The 24,470-nt window shown below is 34.5% G+C and overlaps 1 protein-coding gene across 2 annotated transcripts in view; it reads left to right on the top strand.

Annotated features, from left to right (window-relative positions):
- The window catches only part of LOC126370195 (cadherin-99C), a 109,680-nt gene extending 85,444 nt beyond the window's left edge, over nucleotides 1-24,236 (top strand). The window contains exons 4-31 of one of the 2 annotated variants that reach the window (XM_050014958.1): nucleotides 7,358-7,449; nucleotides 9,072-9,137; nucleotides 9,502-9,680; nucleotides 10,519-10,641; nucleotides 10,851-11,090; nucleotides 11,899-12,048; nucleotides 12,325-12,543; nucleotides 12,770-12,964; nucleotides 13,141-13,278; nucleotides 13,556-13,705; nucleotides 14,102-14,126; nucleotides 14,576-14,778; nucleotides 14,991-15,131; nucleotides 15,307-15,430; nucleotides 15,676-15,836; nucleotides 16,156-16,329; nucleotides 16,476-16,685; nucleotides 16,853-17,101; nucleotides 17,257-17,352; nucleotides 17,436-17,589; nucleotides 17,733-18,028; nucleotides 18,254-18,481; nucleotides 18,845-19,110; nucleotides 19,261-19,479; nucleotides 19,856-19,982; nucleotides 20,579-20,681; nucleotides 21,216-21,540; nucleotides 21,917-24,236. In XM_050014958.1, the coding sequence (XP_049870915.1) occupies nucleotides 7,362-7,449; nucleotides 9,072-9,137; nucleotides 9,502-9,680; nucleotides 10,519-10,641; nucleotides 10,851-11,090; nucleotides 11,899-12,048; nucleotides 12,325-12,543; nucleotides 12,770-12,964; nucleotides 13,141-13,278; nucleotides 13,556-13,705; nucleotides 14,102-14,126; nucleotides 14,576-14,778; nucleotides 14,991-15,131; nucleotides 15,307-15,430; nucleotides 15,676-15,836; nucleotides 16,156-16,329; nucleotides 16,476-16,685; nucleotides 16,853-17,101; nucleotides 17,257-17,352; nucleotides 17,436-17,589; nucleotides 17,733-18,028; nucleotides 18,254-18,481; nucleotides 18,845-19,110; nucleotides 19,261-19,479; nucleotides 19,856-19,982; nucleotides 20,579-20,681; nucleotides 21,216-21,540; nucleotides 21,917-22,010 (4,743 nt within the window). In that variant the 5' untranslated portion in view covers nucleotides 7,358-7,361 and the 3' untranslated portion in view covers nucleotides 22,011-24,236. Of the gene's footprint in view, nucleotides 1-7,357; nucleotides 7,450-9,071; nucleotides 9,138-9,501; nucleotides 9,681-10,518; nucleotides 10,642-10,850; nucleotides 11,091-11,898; nucleotides 12,049-12,324; nucleotides 12,544-12,769; nucleotides 12,965-13,140; nucleotides 13,279-13,555; nucleotides 13,706-14,101; nucleotides 14,217-14,575; nucleotides 14,779-14,990; nucleotides 15,132-15,306; nucleotides 15,431-15,675; nucleotides 15,837-16,155; nucleotides 16,330-16,475; nucleotides 16,686-16,852; nucleotides 17,102-17,256; nucleotides 17,353-17,435; nucleotides 17,590-17,732; nucleotides 18,029-18,253; nucleotides 18,482-18,844; nucleotides 19,111-19,260; nucleotides 19,480-19,855; nucleotides 19,983-20,578; nucleotides 20,682-21,215; nucleotides 21,541-21,916 lie in introns of both variants that reach the window. The other variant, XM_050014957.1, reaches the window with a different exon arrangement.
- Nucleotides 24,237-24,470: the final 234 nt, after the last annotated feature.

The raw sequence follows: 24,470 nt of genomic DNA, 5'->3' as shown, positions 1-24,470 counted from the left end.
TTTTAGCAACTGAGGTTCTTGTTTATATGTCGCAAAACAATTTCACTAATGATTTTCTTTTATTTACATTTCACCGCCTGCTCATTGTATCTTTGTTATTAACATTGGTCGAACAGGCGCCATAGTCCACCGTCCTTAGTACTATTCCGGTCCACTAACCCTCAATCCAATAGCCCACGTTCCTGCAGCACTCCCGTAGTGCATACAGGGATAACCTCCAGTTGGTGGCACACAACATGTAGATTAAATTGTCTTAACGGGCTTCTACGTAGGCTTTGGCCCCCAAGCACGCGTTCCAAAAGTCCGATACTCCATAGGCCTGAGATATGGAAATGACGTACAAATAATAATAATAATAATAGGTAATTAGGTATGCGATCGTAAGTGCAAGCAAACGCTATTAATGTTATTGTACTTCTGATTTTACATCACATAACATAAAATGAAACTCATAACTCTGTGCAAGCAATGAGGAAATTGTAAAGGATTCTCAGTGAAACATTAAACGCGATGAACACTTAAACGTGGGCATTGAATTATATTCTACATACTAATTGTCTTTAAATCGAATTGGCACTTCAGAAAATACATCAAACATATCCTAACATTTACTTTTGCTAGGAATTCGAATGGACCCTGCCTCATAAACTGAGAAAGGCTGTACGCTACATTATTTATCTTAGCTATTCTTCTACTTTACCTAATTACAGAATGTGTGCAAACAAAACTTACAGTAATTTTATATGAGCTGCGTTAAGTTTTACACAAATTATAGCCATAATAATTTTATTATTTTATGATACCTAAAGACTTAACCGTTCACTTTAACGTTTACACTTAAAGTTACTTTTAAATTGCCTATATATCTAACATTTTATACCATCTACGCAAAGTAAGGAAGGAAAAGAAGCGAAAAGGTTAAGTACCCCATCAGGCAATACAGGATCTCTAGCGTGCAAAGTCAATTAAAGGATAGAACCTACAGTTTGAATTTTAAGCAGTACGTAGGATGGTACTAATGGTCAAACAAAAGCAGTCCTTTTAAATTATCCAGGGTTTCAGTGGCGATGTCTGCGATAACATCTAGATCGCATCTTTCTCGCGTGCCGATCGCATCTGCTAGTCGCCGCTGGTTATAATGAGCGGGTTGTCGCGTGGTGACTCATTGAGTTTTGTACTGGTACCAGTATTTTTATACGTATCGTCTGTTTTGATAAAACTAGCCGACGAATTTTGCTCAAGGTAATTGGGAATTAGCTTTATAGCAACCTCCATCGCGGTTATTCTTATTATTTCTCGATTTTTGCCTATGGTTGTAAATAATAAACATAAGTTGTCTAATGTTTGCAAATTATTGCACAGATACATATATAATTAAAGACATTATGTAAATCCATATGTGCTACAAGTTGTAACCACAAATAGATAATTAGCATGCAACAGAAATGTGTGTAGATACTAAAAAATATGTTGTCCAGTATGTTTAATAACATGCAACTTACGTAATAACAACTACTAGTAGGTATTAACCAAATTAATGATGGAAATTATTACCCATTTAAGATGTAAATGAACTATAAATTCACCGACTGGTATTTAAACGTACTGAAGATGGAATAAGAATTATTTTTTATTAGTAATTGAAATTACATGTTGCATACACGATTGGAGCTGCACTGACCTTTTGGCTTTAGCAGATGAAGTTGTTACGCAAACTCTTGCAAATGGCGATGAGGATGCGCTGTAAATACAAGCTTTACATAAACACTTTCACGCTAATACAAAACAAATAGACGATGATTGCAGTCTTGCAGCAATAGAAGTTTATGCAAAATACGTTGCCTTGTAAGATGCTGTGACCACAATGTCGTGCGCGACATTATCTCGATGTACCCGTAGATATATTACAAAAGATACATTCTTAAAATCTTCTATTTGTTATATAAACATTTTCATAGAAGACGCATCCACTAACTTAGCAGGTTGGTAGAGTGGTGAACCTCTTTGGAAAACTTCCTATATAAATTTCTGAAGATAAGGAAGACAGTAAAATTCCAATAATGAGGAAAACAAAGATGAAGATGCAGTAACACACGTAACATTCTTCGAATCTTCCTTAAAAGGACTTCTTATAGCTTGTACATGTCAACTATCTATGCAGTTTGTCACTTGCGACGATAACATCTGAGAGGACAACTCAGCTTTGAGATTGTTTGATAGAAACAAGTATTAAATAACCTTACCGTATATAAATAGCTTGCGAAATTAGTGCTCTTTCACTCACCCTGGGTAGGCATTTCTGCTTAACACCTCTACTCAAAGAAATATGACTTAAGAATCTCAATTTTGTTAGGAAATTATCACACTGCATCGTGGCGAGGCGAGGTAAACTAAGTGACGAAACTATACGGGAGTTTGCTAATAAAAGGGGACGTAAATCATGTCAGCATCCCTGCGCTCTATTGTAAACTCTATTCGTAGTAGTTACGTCTCACTATTTAATGTAGTTGCTTAAGCGTGTTTTACACCTGTCTCTCGTGAAGGATCAAGAAACTTTAATCTGGCTCATGACTCCGCTCTCGGAACAAAAACGTTGTAAGTTTGTGCTGCAGCAGACCAACATACGGCGTTCTTTACACAATTTAATTAGATTGTCGAGATAGAGCTAAATGCCACGTAACACGAGACCTGTTCGGTTCGACGTTTCGATTTCCAATATCACGACTTTATTAAAATTACTTCTACTTTTTGCAAAGTTGTCTTGACACCTTTAATACGTGCTATAATCTTAAGTCTTGGTGCGTTAATTACAATTTATAAAGATGTCGGCGAGATAAGTACGGTAACAAGCAATACAGAATATAAATGTTGGCTGTTGAATATATAATTTTGTTATCTGCATTTGCTTATATTATAACGATAGTTGTTATAGTGAGTTACAAACGGCTGCTGTTGCAAAATGCTGTGTTTGAAAATGATCATATTGCATGACCAAATCATAGACATTATTTGAGAATAACTAAGGCTTAATCATTTTTATATTAAAAACGAACAAGAACCCATGACATTCATACAGTCAAAAGGTTAACATCTTGTAGGCACAATTTTTTTATCACGCACATTTCCAATGTAAATCTAATAGATTCACGCGTGTGTGGGCTATTACAATAAAACATCCATCATTTGTAGTGCGCCGGCGCAACAATCATCGCCGTTAGCAAAGTAAATCGAGGGGTGGATGCGGAAATGGACGAAATGGTACGCGATAACGTAGATCCGTAGGTCGCGGATCAGTGGAGACGATTGTTGGTCTAATATTTTTTGGACGCTTGTGTTTAGTTTTTGACTTTTGGGAAATTGTGGTGGATAAGTTGAAAATATCACCTAATTGGGCTAGTCAGAGGTGCTTATGTAATCCATCGCAAGATAAACTTATTGCTTACGTTTCACCGACGAACGTGACAGATAGTGATTTCTATTGTCGTCTATAAATAAATGGTCGAACCAACCGTGTTAGTGAAAATTAACAATAACTTATTGCTGCAACTTTGGTAGTAGGGTTCGAACCGATGATTTCGTTTAAGAAGCAAAATAAGATTACTTACTTACCTACATTAATAAAATTCATTCAATTATTGAATTTTAACAAGCCTTATTAGATAATTTTTGGGCCATGTTTTCGTAATTATTTAATAAATGATGATCTCATGATGTTTAATAAAATGTTAGTGATCTACTCTATAGATGTCTAAGTACTAGGATGTTTCTGAAGCATTGAGCATTCATTGGTCGTAGATACCTTGGTACGTGAACAGGGGTGTACAACCGCAGGTCCGTTAAACAATGGGCTATGGGGAATTGCTGTGGTATTACAATACAAATTCCTAGCAAAAATTATAGTTTTCCACACCTGTCGGTTACACCTACTCCATTACTGGCCGTGCAAATTGCCTATAGCACTTGTTAAACGGGCTATAAGTTCAGGCTCACAAAAATGCACTTTGTGTCTGGCGTTTAATTGGATAGTCCTTGTTGCCGGGCACTTTAGCCAACATACTCGTAGTCAAGTTGCTGTCATGAACATATTTGCTTGATTTATCACCTCAATCCAAATATGTTACGGTAGTGCAGTCATGACGTCATCGCTGTCGCTCAGAAACAGCTCGTGTGATCATGGCTCTTACTCTCGATACCTGGTTAATTCATTTTATTGCACTATTTCCAAAGGAATATAGCGCAGAGTCATGCGAAACGTACTTAAGCAAGTTATTGCACCGTCATTATGATTTAAGCTCTTCGCAGTTTCTCGTTAAATTCATTGTTCCTAAGGTTATAAAATATAGTTTATGTTTCCGAGTCAATATATAATAATTACACAGACAGCAGTCTGAATAGATGCACCATATCCTGAGACAGGGCAATCTTCTTAAATCATTTCACTTATATCAATGTCTTTACCTTGTCAATACTAAATGGAAATTCCGAATGGTGTGCTGATGCCAAAATTGCCGACGATATTACGTATAAGTTATTCATATTAAAAGTTAGCTTCGACCAAATGCGTTCATTTCTGCAGATTACTTCTTTAAGTCGGCCCGGGGGAATATCGTAAAGAAAGAACTCGTGTCATGATGGTTCTCGATTTGTGTAGCATTGCTCGTTAAATATGTAAAAACCTTGTCTGCCTCAGCAATAAACTATTAAAAGATGCAATAAAATATAACAGCGATGTCTTGCATGTTATACTTGGACATCTATAGTTTTATGACGATGCATAGAATAAGCCTGACAGTTTATCTTTATAATTTCAATTTTAAATACACGTAAATGGCAGATAGAGATAGAGAAATAAGTTGAATAAGCGTGGCTTAGCTCGATCGGATGAAAATTCATGACAAGTCATGTCATTTCACCACTATCTCATGTTTTCACTTCTTTGGCCTTTCAACCTTATGAAAAGTCACAAAAAACTTCTTAGAAGTCACATGAATTGAACCAAATATCCGACTTAATCGGATTATGACGAAATAATACCAGTTTTGATGTCACTGTTCATAATACTTTGTCATGCTGTTAAAGGAACCTGTTACTATGAAAGGCGGCATTTCATTTTAATACCATACTTGTGTATATTATACACAAGAACATTTTTAAAGTAAAAATATTCATTAATATCAACCAAGATAGTAGCATTTTACAAATAGAAAAAGGTTAAGAATTCTTAAAAAATGTAAACGTAAAATAAAAAATAAAATTAAACAAATTACTTACAACGAAAATAACAATAAAGCTAAGCCTTAGTCAAAAAACTTCAAATCGTATCTGGCGCAAATGTACACATAATGCTGGATGCTTTTTCATATTGTATTGGCAACGCAACGATATGCACTGCACCACCAAGTACCATTATGAACTAGGATCCGTCCGTACAATTATTCCTGAGGTGTCCATATAATTTTAGTGAAGCTACTTAGCGCTAAGACTTCAAAACAAATTATCTTTTATAAAATTACAGTCAGATAGGTTAATACACCTAACTTCATTAACAAATAACATACAATCAGAAAAAAGGACAAAACAAGAAAAGTTACAGTCAAAAAATATAAGTAAACAAATAAAGATGAAAATATGGAACACACTTTAGTGACAAAAGCTCAAAATCTTGAATTATGGTAATAATGAAGTTACTCCCTCTAAAATGTTACAAACCGCTTGTATTCCTAAAAACAAATAATCGATTCTCGAAATAATAATGTCTCTAAATGAAATTTTTGTTCATAAATTTAACCTTATTATGTAAATACAGCCTCCACGTTAGGAAGTGAATAATTTGCTGCGGAAGATCAGAATATGTAATTTAAAAATGCTAAACACGTCTAAGGCGTGTCTAGACGACGAGTTTATTCATGAAATACACTTTTATGTAGTACCATCGCTGGGGGGGCTGCAAACTAGTTGGATTTACACAACTAGATAATCCTTTCGAATGCAAATTCGAGGCGTGACATATTAATGCTACGTGTTGCCCTGCCATTACTCAGCATAATTCCAAACCCTAATCGGTGCAAGAGCTTGTTTATACCGTGGTATAATAAACAAAGTAATCTCCAGACCAAAGTGCTCTTGCCTACGTCACGATCTGTCTAATGCCTAGGCGTATATTTTGGACTTATGGTCATTTGCAAATTGCCATCTCGTTCTGTTGTCATTGATGTAGCAAGTACGACGCTGCGTCTTCAGAAGAAAATATCTTGTGCCATCTTGGCTTATACCAATGGTCGTCTAACTTGTCTACTCGTTAAGGTTTCGTATCGTCACGTTGCCTTATCTTATTTATAGTGTACTCCTCCCACTCAATGTTTGACGTTGTACCTGCAAGGAACGTTTTCTTATGATTTACTTTGTATCGAGATAATATCGATAGCTAATTCAACTAGGACTACTTTTTGCTTTAAGCTGTGCGGTCGACTTTCAACCGGTCCGGCAAAGACGTTTGAAGCAATCAAACCTAAGTACTTAGATTAGAGATGAACGTGTTCACGGAAAATTTGATCTTATTTCACGCGTTGGAAGATTTCATACTTAGTTTTTTATGCTACAACTAGCACAGTCAGTGAAATGCGTAAAACGCGACGTGGGTTAGAGTGTCCTATTTTACACCATTACCCTAATAAGTAGCCCTTAATCTTATAGTAATCCCCCAGTGACACTTCAGAGGTGCTAAAGAATAATCTGGATTATTTTAACCTAATAATTTTACCTTCTTAGATTAATGTTCGAATGTTACCACTTGTGAAACCTTAGCAAAGATATTAAATATTCTTCATGAAAAATAAATGCTGTCATATTTCTTTTATGCTATATCGGCAGCTTGTGGGATTTCACCTGTAAATTAAATTAACTGGATACAGAGATTTGTCGATGTCGTAAATTCCAAGGTAATTTGCTGTGATTGGATTGGTCGGATTAACGTAAAGATTGGTTTTCTCTGTAATCCAAGTGTAATCCTATTTATTTCCAGGTGATATTTGAGTGCTACTATCTGAAATACTATTTTACTTCGTAATTACGATTGTACAATTACATTCGTCTCTCTTATTTGAAATCTTATAATTTCCATGTGGAGCAATATTGACATTTCGATTGTGTTGTTTTCACTTGTTTTCTAGTCTTATTTAGCTTTATCAGGCAAATGGAGGCCCTTGTTGCTCTATGATACCTGGCAATGTGTCTTATAAATCAATTGGTTAGATACCTGACTTTTTATTTCATTCAATTAATAATCATTTGGTAATATTGAAATTATATTTCGTTTTGTAGACATAGTTGTAAAATGATAACGTTTTCTTTCTTGCAGTGAAATGGCGCGGTGGTGCGCGCTTATTCAGCATGGACAACCGATTTGGCTTCTTCTGCTATATCTGTTACACACGGCACAAGCGACACCTGGTAAGTGAAACGATAACTTTAATTGAAGGATCATGTATAATGTACATATAAAAAAAGTGGTGGTAGTGGAAAGTGGTTTCAGGATTATAGTACTCGTAAATAAAATTTCGTCGGCTCTGCCTACTCCAACAGGAAATAGGCGTGTTCTTATGTGTATACATAACATACATACAAAAAGTGACGCATACGATTTCTAATGATGTCAAGAAGTATATCCATCGCAAGATAAACTAAGTACCTACACCTCATCGAGCTTTCTGTTAGATATACGTGATAAGTGGTGGCGGTGGTTAAAAAGAACATTTTCATACGAAAAAGTTGATGTTCAGCCATAATCTTGCCTTCTTAATCGTACAACAACTGGCAGTATGTATACAAAATAGTTATCTCAGTATTTAAATGCAGAGCGGTCAATAACAATTCGCTACATAGAAATGACTGAATACAATTTGTTGTTGTTTCGTTTCTATAATGAAAACATTCATTGGTATTCATCGAAAGTTGTTTGGAATTGAAAGACTACAATGGATTGTTTATTTCAAATAAATGCGTGTGGAACAATAAATAGAGCAATCTGTTTTGTTGTTTAGGATAGTTACAATTATTATTTGGTACGGTATTTATATTACTTATACTAAATTAAAAAAAATGCGTAGCTTCTTAAATATTGCACTCTTAAATTAAAAGCACTCTTTTTTTATCTGATCGTCGTCGTTTTAATTCCCACGAAAAGCCCGCAAACTTTTATGATATTTTCACAATTTGTAAAATATCATCTGTTTCATACAATATTGACCAAAGGAAATATCATTTTTCTAACATAACTGACCACTAAAAATTAAATTGTTCCAGTACAAAATTGCTCAATAACAGTAATCAGACAAGATACTTTATATCCCATCGATACCAGAAATACTTTGACCAGATTAATTACTGAATGTACGACTAATGATCAAAACTACGCACACTATTTACTTCTAAATCTATCTAGTCACCAAAGCAAGCAGTTAGTCCATGCTTTCTAATTGGAACAAACACTTAAAAGGACTCGTAAAACCGACCGCTACCTTTATTGGAAGTAAACTGAATTTTATGCGCTTATTCAGTGCATATGTACTAATTAACTCAGTCATTTAAGGCTCGAAAATTTATATTTGTATAGTATTTCTTGTTGATTGACAAATAACTGCTTAATTGAATGGTTCCCAGACACACCCTTAGTTGAAATGGTTTTTGTTGTATTTTAATTACTATATAATTATAATGAATGGAAGTCTGTCATCAAATGATTTTAGTAATTTATTTACTTTCAACTTAGATATTACCTTTGTCACCATTAGTTTATCTTTTCCTTTGTTTAACTTCAAAATGCCTTTAAAGAAGAGTCTTTCATCCAAACCTACCACAAACCTTATATGAAAGTTCAATGGCAACACAATTTAAATGCCCATAAATCTTCTCCATAATGATGGTCATAATGTGACTTTATGAATTTATGACCGATGTGCGTTTTTACAAAGGATTATTATCTAAAGCAGCCTTTAGTATCGGATTATGGTGTTAAGTAATAGTTTTACTTACAAGACATCTTGTTTTGATTTACAACACTGTTATTTCTTCAGGTCCATGTGAAGTGGAAACGGGACAGTCCAGTATTATTGTCGACATAGAAGAAAGTAGGGGGAGCCGTAAGTACTCATTTTGTACCTTTAGCCTTTAACCACAGATATTTCCTTTATTCTCTTACATTTGTCTTGTTTACGACTTCAATAGAATATTTTGAGGATTTTTATTCTTTTTTTTTCAGTAATATACATAAGTAAATAAAGCTATAATGATTATTCATGCATAAAACATCTATTACACAAAACTAATCACATAAACTAAAATAATATGTTCCGTTCCTACCCTAAACTTTACAAATCTACTTAGCATTAATAGATAACTAAGTACGTTACATTATTTTCTACTAACTATAAAAACTAGAACAAAAATATAGAAACACACGTCGTTGATTTATAAAAATAAATCTTACAATTTTTAAAATTGCAGAAGTCAACCAAAGCACAATACCGCCGCATCTTCCCATAGTAGGCGAACCAGATGTGGATGTCCTGCTATCAACAGTATTCCCGAAGGGCCCAACGTTGTTTGAACTGGATGGCAAGAGGCTACAACTTCTTCAGCCCCTTGACAGGGATGCTGATAATTTGTCACATATGGTGTTTCAGGTAGACAAATCTATTTATCTACTGTGATAAGAGATGTTTATGAAAAAAATATGGTAATAATATCAGAAATAAAAGAAGTAGCAGTACATTCTGCCTTAATAATTAAGTACTTATTCTAGCTGAAGCTGAACTCTTTGGTGAAGTAAGGTGGATTTCTAATAAATTAACAGAAAATAACTAAGGCACTAATTCTAACAACTTTTAAGTACCGTTAAATGGACCCCCGGTGCTTACACCAATTATCATACATATTATACCTCATAAAGAGAAACTATCAAATATTAATTTTACTTTTATTGACTATAATTATTTTATGCCATCGATACTGTCAAATAAACGCACTAGTCATTACTTAGAGAAAGTAGTAATTTTGAAATATAGCTTTGAGGCAAGACATACATAATGTGCTTGAAATCAATACTTTGGTCTGAAAATTTTAATACGAATTGTTAGATATAGACATCTTTCTAAGTAATCATAAATAAAATAACGCATTTCATTTAATCATAAAAATTATGGAATTCTATATGGATTATATTTCCTTCTACTATGGAATGTGTCATAGATGAAAAGAAGACGTAAAATAAGATGTGAAATCACCAACATGTTTTTTTTTGTTGTTTTATCTTGCGATCAGTCTCATTGACTATAAACAGATGAGTTTGGTTTATATGCCCAAAATATATAAGTTTTGTAAATTCCTGTGCAGAAGAGAAAATTCTGATTAGCATTTACAATGACAGTTCATTAGCGAATGACACCTTAGCTGTCCGTGTCGCTGCAGGGCATTGCATATAGTTAGACTCAGTAGTAATTAAGCTTATTGACGGGTTTACAGTTGGTGTGTCAGGTGAAAGCTACCAAGAAACGGCGGACGATACCGGTGATAGTTCGAGTATCGGATATAAACGACAACGCGCCCATCTTCCAGAATACCCCTTACGTAGCCAATGTGTCTGAGGTAAGGCTGTTTATTACCTTTACCTGTATTATTTAAATAACATTTTCATTTTCATAGTTTGAGTATATTCCGAAACATTATGAAACTGAAGTCGAAAGTCAACATTTGGACGTATTTCTAAGCCAACGGAGGATTTATTTATCTTTACTTACAATACGCATGTAGTTTAAAAACGGCATTATCATCTTTTTCAAAATTGACTTTTACAGCTGGTACCAATCGGGACAACAATCTTCGACGGCATCAAAGCTTTGGACATCGACGCTGGCGTCAATGGCTTAGCAGAGTACTTCATAATACCAGGGGATAACAAGACGTTAGAAGCGGACAACGCTGTTGATGGTTATACGTATTTTACAATACCGCTCCCTCATCAAGGCCAAGTGGCGGTAAACCGGAGCTTGGACTATGAACGCACGCAGAAGTATCTAGTCACTATTGTTGCTTCTGTAAGTATTAATAGTAGAGATGGAAAAGTTGTTTTTATTGTAGTTCTTAATGTGTAGTGTCATTATTAGGGTAATACGTGGTTAACTGTAATTAGCTTCACTAGCTTATAACATAATATTATTGTAAAGTATTGTAAATGAGCTGTTGTTAACCTGAATAAATAAAATAAAAAAAAAATAAAATTATCGTTATCTTGCTCATGGTATTGATATATAATGTGAGTCATATTCATCGCTCACTTTAAACATGCGTATAGCTGACGCCATAGTTATTACAACACGACAGAGGGAATATGTTATTACAATACCGAATCTATAAGCATTTACGGATTATAATTTATTTCAACTGATCCAAAAACATATAATATATTAAAGAAATTACAAGCTCATCAACTTTCACAATAATCCGTAAAACGAAAGTTGAAAATCAATCCTTTATCAATCAAAGGAAAACTTGTTGTTTATCGAACTTATTTACAATTCATGAGAAGTAAAGAGTTATGGTAATTTTACTATAATTCTTGAGACTGTTATGAGATAAATGGGAAAGCAAAGCATTTAAATGGAAACAGTAGCTTAGATCACTAAACAACTCTAGTAATTGACGTTGAAATCAAATATCTTCGTTTTTAGTATTGTGGTTTACCAACATAAATAATAATTTGCTCTTTTCTTCATTACCACAAGCATCTCAAAATACATATTTTATCGCGAAGTATTTACCCAAATATTCAATAACAAAAGATTTTTACTCGAATATGATTTAGGTATGTATTGTGAGTATTAAAATCAAAATATATTTTTCCAGGACCGTGCTCGTGATACCAAAAGAAGACTGTCTAGTACTACCACGTTGACGGTGAACGTTAAAGATGATGATGATCAGGATCCGTCTTTCATTTACAAGGGCTGCACGCTTCACGAAGGAGCTTGCTTCCATCCAGAGTACACAAGCTATGTAAGTAAAAGTAATTTTGGCGGTAAAAGTGAAAGTAACTAACGGACTGCTCAAAAAAATAAAACGCCCTTTTTAAAATAACGCCTGTTACAGTTACGGAATGAAAGTGGATATTAAATCGAAAGATAATTATAATTAATGTTACTCTAAAGAAAAAATATCATGTTGTTTAAAGAAGCATTTTTATTATAGGGTTGATCCAAAAAAAATATTATTATCACACAGATCAGCGGAAAACAGGAATAGACTTAATAGAAAATATTTACAAAATTCCAGGTTAACAGCGGCGTCCTAGCAGGTATCCTAACGATAGAACCTGAGAAGATCCAAGCAGTTGATATGGATACTTTGGATGCTCGAATCCGGTACAGCATTGACAGTGGTGAACCTGATTCTTGGTCTACGTATTTCGCTATAGACCAAGTCACGGGAGCAGTGAGACAGCTTAAAGCTGTAGATACTAGTATCGCGAAGAAATTCGACTTAATCATAAGAGTAAGTGTACAAGTCTTTTAATAATTACTCACGAAAATTCATTTTAACGAAATACGTAAGAAATTAAGTATTAAATGAAGTGTGAGACCACTATAGAGAAATAAACTATCTCGTTCACTTAAAAAAGACTAGTAATCAGAAAAAAGCAATCAGTATTTAAAAATAAGCCCACTAGGAAACATTTCCTCATGATCAATTATTAAAAAAAGCTAACGAAAATTTTCAGGCGGAGGAAGTCTCAGAAGGCAAAAGATTTACAACAGCCAAGCTTACTGTCACAGTCAGACCAGTAGATGCCAGTCCTCCAGTTGTAGAAGCTTCGGCTGACGAAGGAGAAGTGGAAGAAAATTCGCCGAAAGGCACAAAGGTTCTGGACGAAGAGGGTGAACCTATAAGATTGTCGGTCTCAGACCCCGATTTGGTGAGTAAACTAAAAATATTTTAAATAATTTATTGTTTCTCCTGTAATAATTACTATACCATCTTCGTCTACTATTTTGTTTCACATACTACTCGTACAAAGATAGTAAATAATTTTATATAAAAAGTATTTGGAGGGCCAATTACTTTTTTTTAACGCATTTTTTGTGTTTTTAGGGACCCGATGACCCAGTGCCAAGATACACATTTGAACTTACAAACAATTTCTTCAATATCGACGAAGAAGGATATCTAGTGGTTGCGGATGAACATTTGGATCGAGATCCGCCAAATCCTGGCAAATTTCGATTTCAGGTTTGTATTTTTTTTTTAATAAGTAAGTAAATATTGATTTTATGAAACAGATACTTTAAATATCAAAACAACGCGAAGTTATTTCTTATACTGTGAATATTATATGCGAATAATTAAATATTATGAATTATAAATATTATTTAATAAGATGATTCTATTTCTCTTTTGTTTTGTATTTTGTTTTTTCCTGTTTGCGCAATAAAGTATTTGTTATGTTATGTTATGAGTTTATACAATTTGGAACTTTTATAATCTCATTATGTTTTACCACTTTCAGGTGGTGGCTCGAGAAGTAAACGGTGGAGCGGCGTCTGCGCCACTATCGCTAGCGGTAAAACTTCTAGACGTCAACGACAACGCGCCAACAATTCCGAAGACCCAACCTATTAATGTACCTGCAAATTTGGAGCCTTCACCTGTTTATAAGGTACTCATTCGTATAGATGTAGTAAAGATCTGTTGCTGTTAGAGTTTCTTGACATTTCTTCTCCTCAGCCATAACCTTGCGAAATGACGTAGATTCAAAAATATTACACTGACCTTCAACGAGTTTATCCATGATAACTACATTAAAATGTAACACGTTACGTATAAACGTGTATATGTTGAAAGGTTTTTTTTTTTAAAACTATTAGGTACCTACTTATGCCATTTTCACACGAGTAGAAAAGCCATGAGTTGAAAAAATATTTTAACGTCTTTTAATACTACTTAACTCGTCTCGCCAGTTTACTTGGTACAAGTAAACGGGCGTTAAAGGCAATAGTGGTTTGGTAAGATTCGGATCAATTTGTTTGCTAATGTAAAGCGTTAACGTTTTCAGGTGGACGCAACAGACATCGATGAGGGTGAGAACGCACGTATAACGTACAGCATTTATCACGTATCTAACAACGGTGGCAACAAATTCACTATTGATCCTAACACTGGAGTTATATGTAAGTTGCACTTTTCTAATAACCATAGTTGCTATCAAAATAGTTTTATCCCCCGTACGTATAAAAAAGATTTTACCGTGTGTGTTTTATTAATTAGATAAAAGTAATGTGTTGAGTAGTTTTGCAATTGTGTGTCTTATGTAGTTTGTGATTGTTGCACTTTGCTTTAACAAAATTACTTTAGTTTTTGTGTGTGCGGTCACTGTGTTTATTTTTGTATTGGCACTAGATAACGTATTGGACTTGTTAAAAATTGTTGCAAGGCATATTTTGCAAAGCAGAAATAAATGAACTTGTTTTTAGAAAGATATTCGAGTGTATCTCATGCGCTAATAATTATTTTTCTTTGCCAATTTAAGCGAGCACTGGTCGTCTGCAAGCAGGAGAGCAGTACAGCATTACAGTAAAAGCTATGGATATGAAAGGGCTGAGTTCCCAGGGTATCGTGGAACTGAGTGTGGCACCCGGACCTAATACACGGCCTCCTCAATTTTCATCTAGAGACTACTTCGCGCCTGTGTCCGAAGGGGCCGCTATTAATTCTACGGTTACGACCGTCACAGTAAGTAACTATTATTGTAGTCTTATTAATGATTAGATAAATATTTCAACAACAAACTTTAAAGCGCGTAGGAGATCCCAATAGCTATAAACGTATTTAAGTTTTTAATTACACAATATTATTCCGTTTTAACTATAATTAACAAAACCCTGAATTTCAGCTATTGGGCTGAAATTAGATGTTCTATCATAATTTGAATATTAAATTTGCAGGCTAAAGATCCAGAAAATGAACCGGTAACATACTCCATTGTATCTGGTAATGATCTACGTCAGTTCGGAATCGGCTCTACCACAGGAATCATTACTGTCATCAGAAGATTGGATAGAGAAGTTCTTACGCGGTATCAATTGGTAAGTTACAACCAAATTTAATACCAGACTATGATAATGGTAATGATAATGCAACAAATATAACATCAAAGTCGAATAGGAGTCAAATAAATCATATACTATGTAAACCAACTTTGTTGGGATTAAAGTTTGAATTAATTTGTAACTCTAACATTTTATATTAACATATACACAGATGGTGAGAGCCGAGGATCCGGGTAAACTTTCCAGTACAGCAACTGTCAACATTAAAGTCACGGATATAAATGATAACAACCCTAAATTTGATGAAGATTCGTATCTGTTCCACGTGGATGAAGGTAAAATAATTATAACTTAAAGCGATAAATGAGTCATTAAATTATATAGGTATCTAGTTTTTTACAAAATCGAGTAAATGTTGTCCATGCATAAATGCAGCATCGCACTGGAGAACGAGGTACCGGGTCTGTGTAATACTGGCCTCATTATTTAAAAAACAGCAATTTCTATGTTAACGATACTTACGAGCCCTTCGAGTTTATTTAAGATTATATACGACTATAATATATCTTTAATATTTTAGGTAAAGCAGGTGAAGTCGTTGGCTATGTTCATGCTTCGGACGCAGATGAAGGAGTCAATGCTATGGTCAGCTACAGCATACCAAATCATCTTCCTTTCGTGATTGATAACGGAACTGGTATGATCAGTACGAATACGAAACTTGACTATGAGCAAACTAAGGTGAGCGGTAATTTATTTTATAATGCATATGTAAATATCCAAATAACTAAGATCTTATTAACAGATACACATAAAGATGTAATTAGTTATCCTAAAAATATAAAAATGTTACAGTTCATTTCTAGATGATTTTAAATTTCAAAATATAAATACTTACGCTGTTGTTAAGTAAATAATATTATACATAATTTTAATAAATCAAGACATCGTTACATTCGTATATACAGGTACATTGTATATTCTGCAGTGTAGTACACAGTAAACAAAGCAAATTGTACCAACTGTAACAATAATGTCGATTTTACATTTTACCTTCCAGGAATATGCCTTTGTAGTAACAGCAACTGACGGCGCGATAGACAAGAGATTGGGTACAGCATCAGTCACGGTACAAGTCCAAGATATTCCCGATGAGCCTCCAGTCTTTCCTCAGACGTTATACTCCGTACATGTACCAGAAAACATGCCTAATTATCCTGTTGCTAAAGTTCATGTAAGTATTAAGTTTATTATTTCAGCATCAAGAACCAGGTTTAAGACAATGACATCTCAGGATAAACAGAAAATCAAAATGTCAGGTTTCCATAGTCAGCAGAATATCAAAGAATTTCACATTAGACAGAATTTAATTTATTTCAGGCTGATGATCCAGATACAGTCCCAGAAATCACCTACACTATATTGATGGGAGATACAGAATTATTTTCAATCGATCGCAAGACTGGTATGATTAGGACACTAAAACCTTTAGACAGGGAGATGACTGCAAGACACGAACTTACTGTAGGCACAGAAGAAAATGGTGAAGAAAAACCTGGTTCCACTACTACAGTTGAAGTTCTTGTAGATGTAAGTATAAACATTATTTATTTTTTATTAGTCCTTCTAGTTTCCTTTTCTACCAATGTCGATGCCCAAATCATGCTTACATGCATCTGTAAAAGTATTGCATAACTTAGTAATAATCACAAATATTATCCGTTCACAACCTTGATATTCTATTACGTTTTTTCAAGGACAAAAATGATAACGCACCAATATTCACCTCCGTTGTTCGACCTGTTACAATTGAAGGTTCTTCATCAATTGGCACTTTAGTTGAAACAGTAACAGCTGTCGATTCAGACGCTACTGCTCCTAATAACAGAGTAAGGTACAAGTTGGTTGGAAGAGGGAAAGCGTCAAAGTACTTCCATATAGAACCTGACACGGGAGCTGTAAGAGTCAGAGATGATTTGAGGAAAGAAACTGATAGTGAATATACGGTAAGAACTAGCTTATTTATACATTTTTCGTTCTGTAAAGATCTCAGATTTCGTTCACAAATCCGACAGTCCTACATTGCATCGTGCTTGGTATTTTCTACCATAGTTTAACTACCCTTACTAAAACTTAACGTCCATGTCTTACTTTTTTCAAGGTGGATGTTCAAGCTTACGATCAAGGCGACCCGATAATGTCTTCAGTTTCCAGCCTAACAGTTTATGTCAGCCATTCTGCTACCGTTCCACCAGATGTAAGTAGATACCATACATCAAGTACATATGAAACTATTGGAACTTCTATTTCTATCAAAGTTTATCTATTTTACTTTAACAGGTTGGACTTGGCTTTGCCGATACAGTCTACACGGAACATGTAGCAGAAAATTCACCAAATGGTACATTAGTGAGGGTACTGCCTCTTTTGAACAAGAGGGAACATTCGCCAGATACTCCTTTGAAATGTAAACTGACTGACTCATCACAAAAAGGTATATCAGAGTGTATAATTTATAAGTCTCGTGATGGTTATTTAAGTGGTAAAACAGATATGTTTTTGATATTACAGATATCCTTAAATTACTATAAACAAAATTTATTATTTGTGTATTCTTAATATCTTTTAAATTTTCAGGTGTCTTCTATGTTAAACTGACAGATGACCGAGACTGCGCGATTTACCTCAACACCAGTTCTTTAGATTATGAAACCCTTTCTGAATACTCACTAGAAGTTCAGTTAGAATCAATACAAGGACTGATCAACCCTGAAAGCAGTAAAGCCGTTATAAAAGTTCACGTAACAGATGCCAATGATAATGCCCCAGTGTTTGTATTCCCCGAGCAGTCGACGATCGCTGGAGCAAAAGGAAAGTACTATGCGATTGTTACGAAAGATATGTTGCTGGGAACAAATGTTTTGCAAGTCAAGGTGAGTTTGATTTGGAAACAGTCTAAGATATCTAATACACGCATTCCTGGGGCTTTTGAGTCTTATATATTTATAAATCAATCAGATGTTTCTCCAAACAAAAGTTACTTAGTTCAAAACGGTTGTATTTTATTATCATTGATTTTTGGGATACAGCATTACATTTTCGATGAAATATTATAATTATTTCTTTTTACTTTTGCATTTAATTAATTCATTTTGTAGGCAAAAGACAAAGACAGTGGTGACTACGGCAAATTGGAATATCACAAGAACTCTTGGACGAAAGCTGCAGAAGATTACTTTAGTCTAGATGCTGATACAGGTGTCATCAGTAACACTAAAACTTTCGAGAATGTTCCTCAAGACCTCCTGCCTTTCAAATTTAGTGTGACAGCTCGAGACAATCCGAATTCCCCACAAGACTATAATATTGCTAGAGTTTCTGTTGTCGTAAGTGTATTTGTTGTTTACGTAGAACTTAATTTACACTCCATTTTAGTTAAGTAGGTAAGTAAATTCTTACTCAGCACCAATGAGACAATTCTTGGGTATGTACATAGTTTTGCCTGTAGACTTTATTTCAAGTAAATTATTTAATTTATGGTAATCATGTTATTAGTAAGTAATTATTCATGACTCATGAGCGTAATGATACGTATCAATTCCTTATTGCCATTGGGTTCCACTTTTTATTTAACTCATTTTACAAGAATACGACGCGCGTGTTGCGTGGTTTAGTTACTTACTTCTAGTACCCTCGGAACTTTTTAAGAGATAAACAGAGGTGATAATTAAATGGTTGTTCGATTTCAGATAAATCTTTTAAGCAAGGATAATCAATTGGTGGTAGAAGTAGCAGACTTAAACGCAGACGCCATGCGCCGACGATCCCGTAGTCTTCTTTCGGCCGTTGAAGAGAAGACTGGTTTTGTAGCAGGATTGGAAAAACTAACGGCAAGACATTTCTTGGGAGAGAATGGAACGCTAGAGAGTGATACTAAAGGAACTGATGTGTGGTTATACCTCGTTGATCCGAACTCGGGAAAGATTTTGACAAGAGACTCGCAACCGGTCAAAAAGTAAGTGCATTGTCGCCTGTACTTCAAGCCATTTTTATGTACCAAACCTGTATATTTCCTATTTTAATATTTAGGAAGTAAATTAAATTCAAAAGTAACTTATCTCATTTTCCGATATTTTTTTGACGGACTATCTCTTACTCTTCACAGGGCTATCGACAGTGGCATACGAAAAGCTGTAGCAGCTAGACTTCAATCTGCAGTAAGCGAAGTGAGAGCTCCGTTGATTCCTGTAGAAACGCCAAGAAGACCAGCGGTTGCTGTTGCCCCTCTTGCCACAGCCCTTCCAGCAGCTTTGCTCGCCTTGGCAGCATTAGTGTTAGTTGCTGCAAGCGCTGCAACTATTTATATCTGCGCTTCTTGGAACAGGTTAGTTTCTTAAACTAAGTGTTAATGATTGGCACTTACCTAACTGTTTTTGTAGTAATTGTCATTGTCTAAAATTAGTCAGAGGTCACAGGAACAGGAATTTGAAAACATTGCCACAACAAGTTTTTGAATTAAAAAATAATATAATAGTTTATTTTAATTATTATTTACTTGTTTTTTTTTTAGTTTGTTTTGTTTTTCTCTTATAAGAGTTAAAAAAATACTAATAAATAGGAACACTTCAATTTTACCAAAAAAGTGGGTGTGTCTTCTTTCCAACTTGATCTCGTACAAAATAACGAGTAGGTACTCCCTTCTTTATTCACTATAAATAAACTCACTATTTATAAAACATATTTTAATATTGAAATTCCAGATACAAAAGGCATAAAGAACAAGCTGTGCAACAATATGGAACTCTCAGTATGAGCATGCCACCACCACGACCGCCTTCAGGATATGAGTCGAGTGAAGATGAACCTGCTCCCAGATATGAGACACAGGTAATTATTATCTGTTATATTCTTCGATCAACAATATCAACTGCATAACTAGTTCACGAAAACAATACCGCAATAAATCAAATAATCGCTTCATCGTTCGAATATTCTTTTCTTTTTCTAAATTCAAAACTTAAACGCAAAAACTATGTAAAGGCAGATTTATTTCCATGTAATTAATTATTTACTTACTATCACGTGTTAGTTACTTGTTAGTGGTGGTTATTACTCGGAACATTTTTGACGAGTTTGTTATTTTTCGGTTCTATTTTAACTGTCTGACACGTAATTTTATTAAGCAAAACTTGTAGTCGGAAATCTATGTGTAAAGTATAATATAAACAGCGTATACACCTCCCAATCCTGGGCACAGGCCTACCCTCAACAACGGGAGGGGGCATGGACAATACTCCACCACGCTACTCCACTACAGGTTGGTGGGGCTGTTACATCATAATTTTATGCATAATGCATGGTGAAACGAAATTAGGGCTTGATTGTATTGAGTAGAATATTATAAGCTAACCTTTTGTATGGTTTTACAGTCATATATTATTTTTATTGTTATTTGGTTTACTGCATTTCGTTATTGATTTCAGGTTCTAAACATGGCAGTGGAAGATGCAGACTTACAGCTAGATTTCAGTCCAAATAACCACGCATTCAACATTCATAGCGTGCAATATTTGTCTAAGGATAATGGTAAGTTAGCTTTTTGTCTATCACGATAAGTTACTTTATCGAAGGTCTTTATAAATTATGATGTCAACTACTTACCTTACTAATTAATTTGTCATTTTAATGTTACTTAGGAATTGTAGATATGGGTTTGTGAGGTGTGAGTCATCACCTTCCTAGCGTTATCCCGTTCTTCACAAGGTTTATTTACCTAACCGGAAGAATTGACGCGTCTGTTTTTTTAAAGAAGGGATTGCCTGTCTGACCTGGATGGTCAGATGGATGACCAGAAAGGAAAATCAGCCCGGTTACAGTTTAGGTCACCTATCTCCGAAGTATCGGATATGTAGATTTTCTGACGATGTTTTCCTTCACCGCTGAGTACGTGATAATCATTTAATTTTATGGGGTTTAGAAAATAATTTCGAAAATCGTTGGTTTAGGCCCATGCTAGAATTAAACCTAAGATCTCACAATCAGAGTCAAGCTTTCTTCCAACCACGGCTCGAGTGAGAACTAAAGATTATTGTTCCTAACATGACAAACCACTTATTTCAGGCGAACGCAGTCCTACATTATCCGAGACAGCTACAACAGCCCGAGCGTCAAGCGTGAACGAAAACGGTGGCACACTCAACAATAGCCAGCTGTTCGACACTATCGCTAACAATGCATCCGTTACTCGCAATACACAGACACTCAACAGACGAGTGCCAAATAACCACGCATTGAACAACGCTCTAGGCACCTTACCTAGAGTAAACAATAATACAGTCGGGGGTATAGCCACCACGCTTGGAAGGAAAATAAACGGTGGAAATAATCATAAGAAGAAAGCCACTCAGCCTATTATGGCGTATGATGAGATACCTGGATTACAAAGGTGAGTAAATAAAAGGTTCCTTAGTTATAACTAACACTTGATTAACGAAAAATTGTTCTTGTTTTTTCAAACAAAACGAAACTGAAAGAAAATGGGTTTTGTAAATCAGTCCAAGTAATTCAGTCAAAAATATGTAGACTGGATTGAAATTTGAATTAAAGAAATAAAAAAGTAAAAACATTTCTAAAGAATCATATTGTTTAATTTAAAAATGATATTAATTGTTTTGCGTTTTTGGCAAAATTATATATGTTTTCTTTCTTTCTTTAAAAATAGCATTTTTTTTAATAAACACTGTTCTAGTTTGTAGTGGACATCAGTTTATGTCGTTCGTATTTGCAGGGCCACATTTTAAACCGATGTTTTTTTCTTTTAGGGCATCGGATAACGAAAACGTGACATTTGGCAAGAGAAATTTCACAGGTTTCAGTTACGACCAATCGCCAGTGGAAACTACCACCGAACTATAGTCACAAGTGTTAACTATTTTGTCAAGTGTTTTATGTGCAACGTGATATAAAGACTTCTATCTATTCATACCGTTTTACCCATTGCCTGGTTGCAGGGAAGAGACACAAGTGATAAATAATATCCGTCCAGATTGGGAACTTATTAGAGACTAGAGAAAGGCTGTTTTAAAAACTTACACCATGTTTGACAAAATGACGACATCACGTAATTTTTTTATGTTCCAACAGACTTCTTTTACTCAAGAGCCATGTTTGTCGTAGTATTATCCATTTATCTCTATCGAAAGTATAGTTTTTGACTTCTTTACTAGACAGGATGTTTATGTGTCTACACTCAGCGGGATCCCCTGTCTGGGAGACATAAGAGTGATGCAGAGAATTAGATCTGAATTTGTTCTACTGAATTATGCTGAAAACAGAATTTGTTCCGTTAAAAAAACGGAAATACAAAGTTTTCTAACCGACCTCCAGCCAGCGGGATATTTCCCAAAGTTAAGTCTGATGAAGTATAAATTGGTATTAACTTTTAGATCTGTATTTATTCTGTTCAACAAAACAAAAAAAATAGTTCAAGCTGCAATGAAACCTCCAGTCGACTGACCCAGACTGGAGGTTTCATTGCAGCTTGATTGTAGCTGAAGTAAGGATGTCAGAACTATTTTTTTTGAACAGTTTTGTTGAACAGAATAAATACAGATCTAAAAGTTAATACCAATTTATACTTCATCAGACTTACCTTTGGGAAATATCCCGCTGGCTGGAGGTCGGTTAGAAAACTTTGTATTTCCGTTTTTTTAACGGAACAAATTCTGTTTTCAGGATAATTCAGTAGAACAAATTCAGATCTAATTCTCTGCATCACTCTTATGTCTCCCAGACAGGGGATCCCGCTGAGTGTAGACACATAGGATGTTTGACTTCTCTTTAATTTGTTCCATGTAAGCTCTCATCTTCCTCTTTACCCTTAGAAGCTATTCATTTAGTTTTAACTACTAAAATAGATTGAAGTATCACATATTTTAATGTGCCACCTATTTCGTGATGTCGTTCTATTTCAGTTGTTTTCTTTTTGAGCTAGATACTTTTGAATAGCCTTTGGCACTACTTCTCTCGCACGGTTATTACTTCACTTACGTCATAGCTTTGGGCCGAGGATTTTTACGTCACTGTTTGACTTAAGAAGGTAATTATTCTGTGACGTAAGTGAGTTATGACTGTAAGCTATTGAGTAGCATGATCGCCTTTTCAGGACAGTTTTATATTGTAGTGATTCCATGTTTGGAAAACGATTTTATAGAAAGTATAGTGTAGATATATTTAATTTCAGTCCTCTCTCGGTGTCTAGAGATTAATTTGAGATGCGTAGCATAATTTTGTGTTCAACGAAAGATTTATTTTAACAATGGAATACGACTGAATTTGCTTCAAAAAGTAGTATTTAATTTGTATAACGAATTTTTAGATAATTTTTGTACGTAATAGTACTTACTTAGCGAAGGCTAGTCTCTGATGTTGAACAAATTGTGCATAATAAATGATAATAATTTTATTATGATGTGTAAATAATGAGGCATTACGCGATGATGTATATTTTAAGGTACCTGAAGTGTAATTGCAGGTACAAAATATCTGTTCTTTGTATACAATTTTTGGTTTGTGTGGCCGATACTGTGCCATTCTTATATTCGATATCTTTGCGAATATTCCGAATACAGTCTCCTCGAAAAGGTTTCTTAACTGTACTCAAGTATTTTATTGATTCTCATTTTTATTTTCTTTTTTATACGAATTTTGTGCCAGTTAACTATTAAAACTGTATAGGATGTTATGTAGTTTGGTTAGTATTTTGTATTCCAGGTTAAAATATTGTGTTCACAATATAAATTATTCAGATTCAAACTATTAAACAGCTATTATGTTAAAAATTATAAATAACTTATCTTTGAATATTCGTTGTGTATGAATGCGCATATTTAAGAAAATAAATTATATTTTAGCATAATAAATTGAACAATGCTCAGATTTTTAGATTTCTTTTTATTTTGGCTCCAAAATAATAGTGCCAAACTTAACTAACAAAAATTTATCGAGTTTTTACATCTCGTATTTATTCTATTGGCTAGGGACCACAAAATGTTACCTATAAATAATTTCCATTGTAAAATAATGTCTGTAAATTTTAAAATATTATTATATATTTTCTTTATGAAAATTACATATTGTATTATAATAATGTGGTTTAGATTGTTAATATAATTTTTGAAATAAATTAATTTTATTACTTACTAAATTGTTTCAATGGTGGCGTGTGTTCTATACCTGTTGCTGGTGACCTTGTTTATACTGTCGACCCCATCATTACCTGCTTAGAGTTACGTCTAGGTATTCACTTACCATACATCACATAACATAATATCACGCGCGTATCCCCGAAGCGGTTGGCAGAGGTGTACCATACGC

This window comes from Pectinophora gossypiella, chromosome 10 (assembly GCF_024362695.1).
Source record: "Pectinophora gossypiella chromosome 10, ilPecGoss1.1, whole genome shotgun sequence".
Lineage (NCBI taxonomy): Eukaryota > Metazoa > Arthropoda > Insecta > Lepidoptera > Gelechiidae > Pectinophora > Pectinophora gossypiella.
This window is presented reverse-complemented; position numbering and strand designations above follow the sequence as displayed.